The 12,856-nt window shown below is 42.7% G+C and overlaps 1 protein-coding gene across 1 annotated transcript in view; it reads left to right on the top strand.

Moving 5' to 3' along the window:
• Positions 1-1,668: 1,668 nt before the first annotated feature.
• Positions 1,669-12,856, top strand: part of AMFR (autocrine motility factor receptor) — a 28,354-nt gene continuing 17,166 nt past the window's right edge. The window contains exons 1-6 of the mRNA XM_063410543.1: positions 1,669-2,028; positions 3,452-3,544; positions 5,369-5,533; positions 7,317-7,469; positions 10,751-10,791; positions 12,435-12,567. Coding sequence (XP_063266613.1) covers positions 1,807-2,028; positions 3,452-3,544; positions 5,369-5,533; positions 7,317-7,469; positions 10,751-10,791; positions 12,435-12,567 — 807 coding nt within the window. The 5' untranslated portion in view covers positions 1,669-1,806. The remainder of the gene's footprint in view (positions 2,029-3,451; positions 3,545-5,368; positions 5,534-7,316; positions 7,470-10,750; positions 10,792-12,434; positions 12,568-12,856) is intronic.

Genomic DNA, 12,856 nt, shown 5'->3' with positions numbered 1-12,856 from the left:
GTATGAGCAGAGAAATGAATTTCAACTGTTTAGCTAGAGAGATGGCAATGGGCTACCAGTCCTTTTTCATTGTAATACTCACCAATTTTTTGTTTTGTACAACATTAAACAATATGGTTAAGATTCTGTTTGTCTTGGGTTTGATTTGGTTTGCACTGTTGGTTTGTTTGGGTTTTTTAAAAGTTTTTAGTGTTTTTTTTCCCTTCTGTTTATTAGTTGTTTTATTTTTCCTAATTATCTCCTACTTTTAGGTGCATATTTCAAACTTTATTGCTTTTCTTCAGGAGTACTGGAGATGATCTTGGAATGAGGAGGAGCTAAGCCATTCAGAGCCTATTCAGATGCTGTGATCTCTGTCCCTGAGCAGGGAACATCTCTAGGATCAGGGAGAAATGAAATAGCATAAATGAGTTCAATATAATTTTGAGTCTTAACTTGGAGACCAGAACTGCTTTTTTGAGGGAGAATGAGTACTTAAAGGCAAGTGTAGCCTTTACCTTTTTTACCAGAACTGATCTGTTTGTACAGGGCTTGCAGGAGATGCAGCATCTGTTCCTTCAGTGCCCCCTTAGGACAGTAACAACCCCAAAAATTCTGTTGGACTGGTCTGAGATATCGTTAAAACACGGAAAGTGAAGTTAATTTTGTATTTTTTCCTTAGCTATGGGACACATTTAGAGTCATGCTGAAACACTTAGCCAGTGCTACATGCAAGTGGTTTCATGTTATGCTGTCCTGTGCTGTCTCATCCTGCAAGGGATACCTGCACTTCTGCTTTTTCTCAACGTTTTAGTCTCTTGTAGGCAGTAAATATCAATCTTTGTAATTCTGGGTTTTTTATGTGCTTGGCTAAACATAAAGTCCAGCTGGATGTGACGCTTCCCAATGCTTTTAGTCATCCATATTTTTGCTTAATGAGTCTTCAAAAGATTTGTTTCCAAGTTCTGCCTCTGATCAGAAGATGCACTGTTGCTGGTGCACTGTCCTCTTTTCTGAAGGCAGGGTTGGAGAGTGCCTGCTGCCAAGAGAACTGAATCTTGCCAAAGTGCTTGGCTCTGCTGCCATCTGCACTGGTAAGCAATGTACAGAACAGTCCTGACAGCTTGGTGCTGTGGTCAGATTGAAGCTGTGCAGGACAGCAAATGTACTGCAAAATGCTGCGAAACGTAGTGCAAGGGCTGTTCACTTTGGTCCTATGGATGGGAGGCCCAGACAGATGGTGAGTAGAATGTATGCTTAGCTGCCAGCTGGGGGAAATAAAGATAGTAGGAGAGTGGAAAACAGAACCGTTTTTGCCCGTGGAAGTAAGGAAGGGCAGGTGGAAGTTTGGAAGTCAGGTGCTGCAAGAACAAGGAGCAGAGTGAAGCTTTTGAGCCCTGGCACCTAGAGCGCCCCTCACCTTACTTACCACACGGTAGTTTGTGAGACTAATTCTCGTTCCAGGCTGCCTGTGGAAGGGCGCTGCTCCTGCAGTCTCTACGCGCTCTTCTCTGCCACCCTTCTCTGCCTGTAGGTTCGGGGGCTCCCGAGGGCGGCTGTGGTTCCCCGCGCGGCCCCGGCGGAGCGGCCGCTGTCCCGGGCGCGGGGGGGTGCGGGCAGGGCCGGGCCGGTGGAAGCGCCGCCCCGGCCGTGACTCAGCGCGCGGGGTGACGGGCGGACGCGGCGCCCGGAGCGGGGGGTTCGGGCCCGGTCTCTTTCCTTTCTCCAGCGGGGGCGGCTCGCCCGGCCCCGGGGAGGGGCGGCGGGGCGGGCGTTGAGCCGGGGGAGCGCGGCGGGCTGGGGCCGGGCGGTGGCGAGGGCTCCGCGATGCCGCTGCTGTTCCTGGAGCGCTTCCCCTGGCCCAGCCTCCGCACTTACACGGCGCTCAGCGCCCTGGCGCTGCTGGGCGCCGGCCTCAGCGCCTACCGCGCCCTCAGCCAGGCGCCCGGAGGGGCGGCGGGCACCGAGCCGGCCGAGCCTCAGCGCTGCGCCGGCCCACGGGCCCTGGACGTCGCCTACTACCTGCTCTCCGACAGCCTCTGCGTCTGGGTGAGCCCGGGGCGGCGGAGGGGCCTGCGGGCCCGCGGCCTGCGGGGCTGGCATCGGGATCCGCCTTTGCCGGCACCTCCCCGCGGCCGGGGGGAGGCGGGCGGGCCCGGGGGGTGTCTCGTTATTGTTGTTTGAAAACTGCTGGCGGAATAAAGCGGGGGCTAAGCTGGGTTTCCCCGGGCCGCCTCCGCAGCCGCTTCCCTTCCTGCCTGGCCGGGGCGGTGGGGCAGCGTTAGCGCCGAGTTCAGCCCGTGGCTGGTGCTTCCCTCCCTGAGCGCCCGTCCTGCCGGGGGGTTTGGCAGAAGCTGTTGGGAGCGTTTGCCGCGGTCCCGGGCGCTTGCTGGGCTTCAGCTTCTCCAAGCACTGCCCTGCTCTTCCAGAAATCTGAGTAAGGGCTGTCAGGTATTCGAGCCCAAGCCTTCCCTGCCTTTATTTATTATTATTTTTAAATAACACTGAAGGTCTTATAGGTAGGAGGAAACATTCTCACCATTTAAGGAAAAAAAAAAAATCTGTATCTTTTTAAACCCAAACCTCATAATGGTTTATGAATTTTGGCTCACTGATTTGTAGTTGAAATAAAGGTTCAACCAGGGGATATTGGAAACCCTGCTGAGTTGTTGCTCTTGAACTTTTCATCTGTCTGTCACTCAAAGGTGGCAGTAGTTGGACATTTGCTTCACAACATACTTGCTTGACTGAGGTGCTGATTTTTAATATACCAAATACATCCATCCTATTGAAACCCAGTCTGGGGCCTTAAGAGTCCTGGAAAAGTTTATTGTACATTCTTTGGAAATGACAGGGCGAGGCTTCATCATCCACCTTCTCCCCTTTTTAGTGTCCTGCTTAGGTCAGAAGTTAATTACAAGTGCCTTTGCCAAATGTGTGATAGCAGTATTTCCAGGCCCATGTGCTCTGCTTCTTGTTACTTTGCTATAAAGAAGTTTCCCAAGAAAGCCTGAAGCAGTGTTGGTACTGAAGGGGTGTGTGCTATTCAGCATGTTTTGAGGCAACCTCTGAATCTTCTTACCGTAACAACAGATTCAAACTGGATTTTTCTCATCTGCCATATGTTAAACAAAATGAGCATCTTGGTGATCTCTAAGTTTTGGGCCCATGTTCTTTTATGAAATTTGCTAATCTGTATCAAATAGTTTATTGTGAAGAGGTAGAGCAGTTTGTTGGCTTTACTGCTCTATCAAACTGACTGTGTTAGTATTTCTAAAAAAAAAAGCGAAGTGACTTATCAGATACTTCATGTGTCTTGGAAGAGGCCAGGCTTAAATTTCACCAAAACAAAAGGCAACTAATACTGTTCTGTGAACAATGGCAGGTTTTGTCAGACTCCTTCATTCCCCTTCTCTCCCTTCTTCTAAATAGGGCAAAAGAATTTGTCACTGACTGCTTTATTTCTTTCCAGGTACTAGTGAATACTGCCTGCTGTTTTCTGATGCTGGTTGCTAAGCTAATCCAGTGTATGGTGTTTGGTCCTCTTCGTGTCAGTGAGAGGCAGGTGAGACAGCAGACAAGGAAACTATGAAACATGACAAGTGGTGTGATTTTCTATATGGGATTGCTGAAACTGCCCAAGAAAAATAAATTTTACAATATATGTCTTACCATTTGGTTAGCTAGTATATCCATAGCCACAAGCCTTCAGTTTATTTCTAAGGGAATTTTTCGTATTGTATTTTATAAGCCCACAGTCAACTTGAAAATCCTGTTTCTTTAATGAACTCTGTCAGATTTCTTACAAGTGCACCTCACTTCAAAATACTTGTAACTTGTTCTTCTCTATCCTGCCTGCACCTGGCAGCATTTCTCCATTGCGTTTTGTAGTTGTCAGCACTGGCAGTCTTGAGTTCCCTCTCCTTTTCTACCTTGACTGCTGAAGAAGTGCTTTCCATCCTCATACACTGAGTGGATGGTTTATCAGCCTGCAGGTTTAAGAGGGAGTAGGAAAGAAAATCCCCAGAGAAAGGAGGTGAGCAGGACTGAAAACTGAGGCTATATAGTCCTACTCTTGGCTATGTGAGAATGTTTGTAAAAATTCAGCAAGGGAACCATGAAAGCCCAGAGTTTTTAAAAACAGGATCCTGCAGAAGATGAAAGGAGCAGCAGGATCTTGAATAGTATCTCTCTCTATATTTTTTTTTAAAAAAAAGTAAAGCAAATGCATAATTTGCTTGTGTAAATGCAGTAGCCGTTGTTTAGGGTGTGTTCACATATTAAAAAAAAAGTCTGTAAAAAGAGTTCTTTAGGAGGAATCAGGCCATGATGTTTTTTGACATCCAGAACTGAGGCACACAAAGCCTCATTAATAACTGTGGATCTCTCAAAGCCTATTGTATTTGTAATTCATACCTCGTAGAGGCCCTGAGTGGTGTGTTCAAACCAAGGAGCTACCAAACTGCAGTGGGCCAGATTTTCTTTCCAGTCCATGTTGACTATATGGATGTGGAATTTTAACTGGTGATGGTTTCCAGGATGTTCTCTACCCTGTTAAAAACTGAAGTGAAAAGCAGTAGCAGTATGGATCCATTTGTGTTTGGACAGTGGGAGTTTGCCTCATTTGTCATGTAAAGGAAAGCTGCTTATTAATACTGGCGAGCCCAAAACAGCAGCATCATTAAGGAATTCAGGGCCTGTCTTAACTAAACTCCTGGTGACTTCATCATGTACTTTAACAAAACATTTTGTTTCATAATTTTTTTTATCCCCTCCAAGCTGGCTTGCTGTCTGCTGCTTGAGAACATTATATTATTTCTTTCATACTGTGTGTGTGTGGGAATGGTTTTATTTTCATTGCTCATCCATCTCATTCTCCACTGTAGACATTGTGATTCTTAAGAACAGACTTTGTCATCTTTTCTTAATCATCCATGCTTTGTGGCAGGTTTTTGGAAGCAAGGTGCTGGGCAATTTGGGCATCTGGAATAACTGTGGCAGCTCTTCCAGCAGAGAGGACTGTGTGATTGCAGCCTGGTAGCTGAGTTGCTTGGGCATGAAGAATCAAACTGAGATCAGACTTGCTTTGTGTTGAGCACTGGTTTAGGAATATAGTGGGAATATATGCATTGTGTGCTGTGCAGCAGTTATGCTGCCATGGTACAAGAAACTAGATAGACAGTAAGGTCTGCTAGTATTTTTAATGTGTTTCTTACTTGGGTAAGGGTAACAGTATTCAAGGTGTGTATGTGGCAGACTTCAGCTAATGTATTGTTGCATTTCTACCTCCATGGTTTTTTCTCCTTTCCCTTTCTCTTTTTTGCTCCTTCTCTCCAATGTGTGGATTGTCAGTGCTTTCACTACAGTAACCAAGTCTCTTCTATTACAGCATCTCAAGGATAAATTCTGGAATTTCATTTTCTACAAGTTCATCTTCATTTTTGGTGTGCTGAATGTTCAGACAGTGGAAGAAGTAGTGATGTGGTGCCTGTGGTTCTCTGGACTTGTGTTTCTCCATCTGATGGTTCAGCTCTGCAAGGATCGCTTTGAATATGTAAGTTTTGATTAAGGGCTGTCTTTTGGGACATGCAAATTCTGTTTCTGGTTCAGGCACTGGCTCAGATAGGGCACAAACAGATCATTTAGACCTTTTCTGCACCCTGCAGTACTGAACACGTGCACTTCCCATTAGCTTCAAATACTTGCTTTAAAGTACAATGTCAATCTTACTCCTTCAGTTTTCCCATGAGACAAATGGAGCTGAAGATACTTATTTTCTTTAATAAATTGCTCCTTATATGAGCCCTGTAATTACTATTACATAACTGCATGAGATGGCTTCATAGATCTCCTTAGTAAAGACATCTTAACAGAACATCCCTTAGATTGGTACCCATTAGGATTGGCCTATAGAGCCTATTTCTGCAGATTCCTGTGCTCAGGTTTCACACTCATTTAGATATACTGAATTTTGACTGCCGTTGTCTTTACAATATACTGTGCAATTTTCTCTCTAAGCTACATTCCACTTTCTGTTAATACCAGGAATAAATTAGGTAGAGATGCAGAAATTGGAGGCTAGGCAAGGAAGAAGAATCTGCAATTTAAACAGTAAATCTTGGCCTTTAAACTATAATGGGCCTGCATTTTCCTAGTCTCTGCTCTCTTGGCATAGAAGTTTGACCTGAATTGAATCCATGAATTTCTTTTTGGTAGATCTGGGCTTCGCACTTTTTTGTTTTTTGGTTTTTTTTTTTTAATAATGTCCAATGAGGCCTGTTAATTCACAGGTAGATAAGCCCTTAAATTTGAAACTGAATTGATTAAGGTTAGGAAAATTGAGACAGCAGTGAACAAGGCAGTCATCTGGTATTTTTAGTGTTGTTCAGAAAGCTTTGAATGAACAAAGGTCATGTGGGAAGAAATCCTTATTATATTCCTTTTGCATTCAAAGCATGTATAGTCATTTTTTGCTTGGACAAATTATACTTCTGTGATTTGCCTTGTGAAGATGGGGCATGTGAAGCTGAACTAGATACAAAGAAGTAAGAAAGAACCCATTTTAAAACAAAACATGAGAATCAACTTTGTTAATCAGATTGGAGTGAAACTTTGGGCAACTCCTTCTTTACTTGTCCCCTTCTTTCTCATCCTGCCGTGGAAAAGAAGAGGATGGACCAACATCCCCTTGGGTTGCCTTTGATTTAGACAGACAGACTAGGTGTAGCCCTCTGTTAAGGTAGTTTAGAGATTTAGCACACTTGGCATGCTATTAAATGACACAACTGTTTTTCAGCAGTGTGCCCGTCAGCCTCTAGCCGCAGCTTAAAATGGTTTTTTGGGTAGACATATCTTTCTTCCAGAAGAAAATGACAGTGGAAGAACTGTGGGATGGAAGACCAAGCTGGACAAATTCAGATTAGTTGTTTGGTGAAAAATTGCTCAAAGACTGTGTGTTAGGTTAGGTGTCTTTGTAAAATGCATATTAATCCTAAGCAGATGCTGTGGATTTTGTGCAGAAACTAGTGTGTCTCTGGTTTTCTTGCACAAGTAATTTAAACAGCTCAAATAATCAAAGTAATTGTAAATAAAAAAATTGTAACTGATTGTTAAAATGTGATTGTAAATGACTGCTCCATGAATGAGGCTTTGGGATAGTGTGTGGGTTTAGCTTTATTCTTCATAATTTATTACCACATTGCATTGTGAAATTTGTCTTATGCTAGAAAGCAAAAGATTTTCCTAGATGAGGTCTTGTTTGGTGAGGTGACAATGGAAGGCAGGGGGGATGAAGTAGTCATTCAAACCTGTCATGTGTTTATGTATTTGTGTTGCAGCTCTCCTTTTCTCCTACCACACCCATGAGCAGCCACATCAGAGTGCTGGCCCTGCTCATAGCCATGCTCCTGTCCTGCTGTGGGTTAGCAGTTGTCTGTGGAGTTGTTGGCTACACCCATGGCATGCACACATTGGCTTTCATGGCAGCAGAGGTGAGACTTTCTTCATATGTATTGTGGTTTCTGCTTTGCCTTTGACTTTTCACTTGCGGATATCCTGGTGCACAATGGATTTGCATTTAATTAAAGAAAGAAACTTTGAAGACACAAAATCCTCCCCTGTTTTCCAGAAGTTGCCAGATTGGCGTGCTTTCTCTCTTTAGCCTTTAACCCTGAAAAATATCTTAGTCTGAAGAAGAGAATGAGAGGGTAGACCTGTAAGATGATGCTGAAATCAAATGACAGCTTATGAAAAAGTAATGATTGTGCTTCATGAGCATTGCAGGAAGAGTCGGTGAAACAGTGCTTGAGAGATGGAGAGAGTGTCTATGAAAGTGTAATGTGCACTTCAGCCTCTTTCTTTGCAGTTGTATTTTCTATTTCATTTCTCCCCAAAAGGAGTGAGACATCCTTTCCAGAAGGCATACTCTTGAGATTTCTTTATGTTTGTGTAAAGAGTTGTGTCTCAGTTGAGATGAGCAAAGCATTTTTATGCACTCCTGAACACTGCACTGTGGACTAAACATCAGTATGTTTGTGGTGTGAACATCAGTATGTTTTTGATGATTTATTGTGGCAAGTTGTTGCACTCTGCCTGAGGAAGTAATAATCTTAAACAAAGGAGAGGAATCCAATCCAAGTATGTTGTGTTAGCACATCATTAGTTTAGATAACAAATAACATGTACAATTTATTTTTCTTCTCCTATCTTGAATTCATACTTGGAGTTAGGAAGCAGGAAGAACAACTGATAGTAGGAGAATATGATGCTTGTCACACCACAGTTCAGTTATTCAATATGTCACTTTATTTTTATTTATGAATACGAGACTGTGCAAGACCAGATTTGTAATTAAACAGTGGAAGGGTATTGGAAGATTTAACAGTGTCTCTGAAAGGTGAGGTCTCATTGGTGCCATGTCTCTTATCTTGGCTTGGCAGAAGGATTATCAGCATTGCACCAGCTCGGGGTGGGTTAACCAGGGAGTGCTGTGGTGCCTGTGTTGCTCCTCAGCACTGTGCTGTGTGCTAGTGTGAGTGTGTGGGGTTGCAGGATGGGGCCCAGTTGTTCATTTTTGTGAGAGCTCTTCTGTGTGCTGATTAATGAAGGAGTGGCTCAGTAAATGTGAGGTGTCCAGCCAAGCCCTGGATCCCCTGCTGTGCTGCTGGTGGGCAGTGAGGAAATTTGTGGGGAGCACAGAAGAAAGGTCTCCTAGCATTGCTTGCAGCCCCTGGTGTTTGAGAACATTCTTGAGCTGAGGGCTGCACAAACCCGTTGGATTTGATAGTCCCAGATGTACTCTGGAAAGTTGTCTGATCATTCATTGAACTTGTTTGTATGTCAGCCTCTGTAATATCCAAAGGCAACAAATTCCACTTTTACTTGGCTTTGTGTACACAAAAAAGCTCTTTGAGTTGTTCTGAATCTTGTATTTGATAATCACAGAACAATTTGGGTTGGAAGGGATCTTAAAGATCATCTAGTTCCAACTCCCTGCCATGGGAAGGGAGTAGTGCCTTTAGCTATCATCAAATATATTTGTGGTGAAAATAAACAAAGAACAATTCCCTGTTTAATCTTTTTCATAGAATTTGTGATTTTATCATTCTTTTGCCTGTTCCTTTGCTGCCTTTCCTTCTAAGCAAAAGAATTCTAGGATGTTTAATTTTTTCACGTAGGAGATTGTATAAAATCTTATCATTTTTGAACATTTTAAATATTCCCTGTATGGGAATATTGGGCAACTATGAATAATTTTCTTGATTTTAATACACAGCACTCATGCAAGTGGAATAAAATATTTAGATTTCTTTCTGTATGGGTTCTGGCAGGGACATCTCATAGCAGACTTCAAGCTCTTAGTAAAAAACAATAAATCTTTCAGACTGAAATGTTTTTCTGGTTACAGCTTGTGTGATGCTCCTCGAGAGGGCCCCTGCCAAGTGTATTCCATTAGTGTGAATGAATTACATTAAGTTACATTAAGCTATTAATAATCTCTCTTCTGCAAACATTGATTTAGCTCAGGGTTTTCAATAAAGCAATATAGATGTTTTTCTTGTGTTTTAGGTAACTTCTCCTTGTTCTCTGTTGCTTTGTCAACATTTTTTTTTTTGCTGCAGAGGGTGGATGTGAAATGTGCAAATGCCCAGAGAAAGCTGAGTAGGGACTTGTCTGTATTTTTGAGTAAACATTAATCTTTTTTTTTCCTTAATACCTGGTGTTCAAGAATTAGAGTATAGCAAGCAGTGTCCAGTCTGTCTATCTTTGCATGTTTTTTTAAGCCAGCTAGTAATCAGTTGGCAGATATGTTGGGTATTGCAAAGGGTAAAATATGCATTGAAGCACTTTAAGAATGCCTTTTACAGACGGAAAAAATTATTCAAACTAACCGGCTTATTGCTACTTTGGGAAGTCTGTGGTTTTGATAGTTCTTCTGTCCTGTTTGTAGTACTTATGCTGAAGGCATGCCATCAGACCAGTTTCACAGAAGTGGTTTCAGTTGCTCATTGTAAATCCCCTGCATCTCGGTGTCACTTGGCCCCTGCTAACTGCAGGGTGGTGTGGGCACTCTCTGGGGGAAGCAGGTCTGGTGTTTTTCACTGTGAGGATGGAATGAGGAGATGGAGCACTGTGGGCTTGATGGATTACAGAGAGGTGATGGGGCCACTGTCTCTTAGATTATAGGAACCCATGAAAATGTAGTTAGCTTTTTGGTGGCTTGTCTTTACACTTCTGATCTTTATACTTCTGATCAGGTTTTTTTGTCTGTACTGAGCCTAGAAACATAAGTATGGTTAAAGAGAGAAGTTATTTTAGCAGCATTTACATCTCAGCAAAGGGGGGAATTATTTGAAATTATCTTCCTCAAATTTCTGTTATTATTCAGTTCTTCCTGTTTGTTTTTTTAAGAAGTGGAACGAGGAGAGGTAGTTGGGATTGTGGTCTTAACACTTGCTGAGTGATAATAATTGAAAAAGGCAATATGTTCTGTGTAGCTGGGAAAAAATGACACTTAACAGCAGTAACAATAGTGGGCTGCTTTAAAAGCATTGTGTCTTTGGGAACAATTTCTTCCATATTTATTTATAAGCCTCATGGTTGTCTCAGGTATATTGTGCACACAGTCACCTATAGTGACTGTTGGTTCACAGGAGCTTCTTAAGCTGCAATAAATACATTTTGTGTTTTAGCCCTTGAGCTCCTTCATCTGAACCACTTCCCTGCCAGAATGTTGTTAACATGTATGGGTTTTTTTCTTCCTCTTTTGCAGTCTCTGCTGGTGACAGTCAGAACTGCTCATGTGATTTTACGGTAAGTAGCTTATATTTTACAGGATGGTGTTCAGGATGGTAGTGCATATAGCATGCTGATGTGTGTGTATAATGAGGTGTATGTAATTACCTCATTGAATTGCAGATGCATATTTGGAGATTGAGAGCAGCCCTGAGGAGAGACTTGGGGGTGTTGGTGGATGAGAAGCTTGACATGGCCCAGTAATGTGTGCTGGTTTGCAGCAGGTCCAGGGAGGGCATTCTGCCCCTCTGCTCTGTTCTGCTGAGACTCCACCTGGAGTGCTGCATCCAACTGTGGGGCCCCCAACATGAGAAGGATGTGGGCCTGTTGGAGTGAGTCTAGGAGAGTCCTTAGAGATTTTCAGAGGAATGGAGCATCTGCCATAGAGACAAGCTGAGAGAGCTGGGGTTGTTCAGCCTAGAGAAGAGAAGGCTTTGGTGAAACTTTAGAGCCCCTTCCAGTACCTAAAGGGATATAAGAGATCTGAAGAGGGACTTTGGACAAGGGCATGGTGTGAGGGAATGACTGCAAATTGACAGAAGATAGGGTTAGATTAGATACTAGACAATAAAGTCTTCCCTGTGAGATTGGCACAGTGAGTGGTTGCCCAGAGAAGCTGTGGTTCCCCATCCTGGAAGCGTTCCAGGTTCCCCATCCTGGAAGTGGTCACAGCCTCATTGCATGAGGCAGCCAAAGGGATTGGAAAGAGATGATCTTCCAGATGCCTTCAAACCCAAACCATTGCAGGATTCTATGAGATGAGCAAAGGTGGTTAGCTTTAGCCTGTGCTGTTTTTAAGCACAGGTTTTGCAACTGACTTTTTTTTTATGTGAATGATGTGTGTATCTTATTCTGAAGCTTTTATTTGAATAAAAGATTGTACTGGAGTTTAAGTAGTTACAGGAGCATATATTTTCAAGCCAGCTAGTAAACAATTGGCAGATATGTTGGATAGTACAAAGGATTAAATATGTGTAGAAGCATTTTAAGAATGATTTTTACAGATGGAAATGCATTTTAGGAGTGCTTTTTACACATGGGGGTTGAAATGCTTGGATAGCTTCAGTGGGTGGTGATAGCTTGAGGCATGGATTAAAATGGATGGGTGCTGCTGGATGAGGGTTGATAGATGCTACCTAATGTGATTCTACAGGATTTGTTCTAAGGCCTTGGTATTTTGAAGGTTTGCTTTGAAAAAGTCACATACATGTATACCTGTAACACACCTGTGTGTAACACAGGAGCCTCTTTGTGCAGGTCGCTGTCAGGATTTCAGGTCTGACTCTGAGCTGTAATGACTCACCTAAGAAATACCTCACGTGCTGAAAAATGTGCTTCTGTAGTTACTATAATCCTAAAATTGACTTGCAGTACGTGAAGCAGTTTTTAGGAAATGCTGCATCTTTTCTATCAGCTGGCAGTGCTGTAGTGCCACTGTGGGCTAAACATTGGCTGCTTTTTGGTTTTTTTAAATGTTGCTGTTTAAAACCAATAACATTAGAAGAAGTCCCAGAAGTCCCCCTCAAGTGAGCACAGACTGTGGGCACAGGGCCTTGGAAGGGCAAAGAATCCATATCCAGAAGTTTTTTGAAAAATGGACGAAACAATTTGAATAACAACAGCAACCAAAAAGAATAATGTTGATTTCCTCACTCTTGCAGATATGTAGTTCATCTCTGGGATCTCAACCATGAAGGAACATGGGAGGGCAAAGGCACTTACGTCTACTACACAGATTTTGTCATGGAGCTAACTTTGCTTTCCCTGGACTTGATGCATCATATTCATATGCTGGTATGAAATACTTTTGAACAGTTAGACTGGCATCAAAATAAAGGCTATTTGGTATACATATTTTATGTATTTTTTTACTTTGCTTATTTTAGAAACCAGATGTTACAGAGACGTTACTTAAATAGAGATGAAAATATAGAGGGGAGATTCTGGCATTCTTTCCTCCTGTGTAGTTGAAATTATCACAAATAACTTCGTTAAGGAGTATTAACTAGTGTGTGTAATTTTCTGTTTAGTAGGTGTTTCGTTAGCTTTTTTAATTGATTAATATCAGACTGAATTATTTGCA

This window comes from Prinia subflava, chromosome 13, assembly GCF_021018805.1.
Source record: "Prinia subflava isolate CZ2003 ecotype Zambia chromosome 13, Cam_Psub_1.2, whole genome shotgun sequence".
Lineage (NCBI taxonomy): Eukaryota > Metazoa > Chordata > Aves > Passeriformes > Cisticolidae > Prinia > Prinia subflava.
This window is presented reverse-complemented; position numbering and strand designations above follow the sequence as displayed.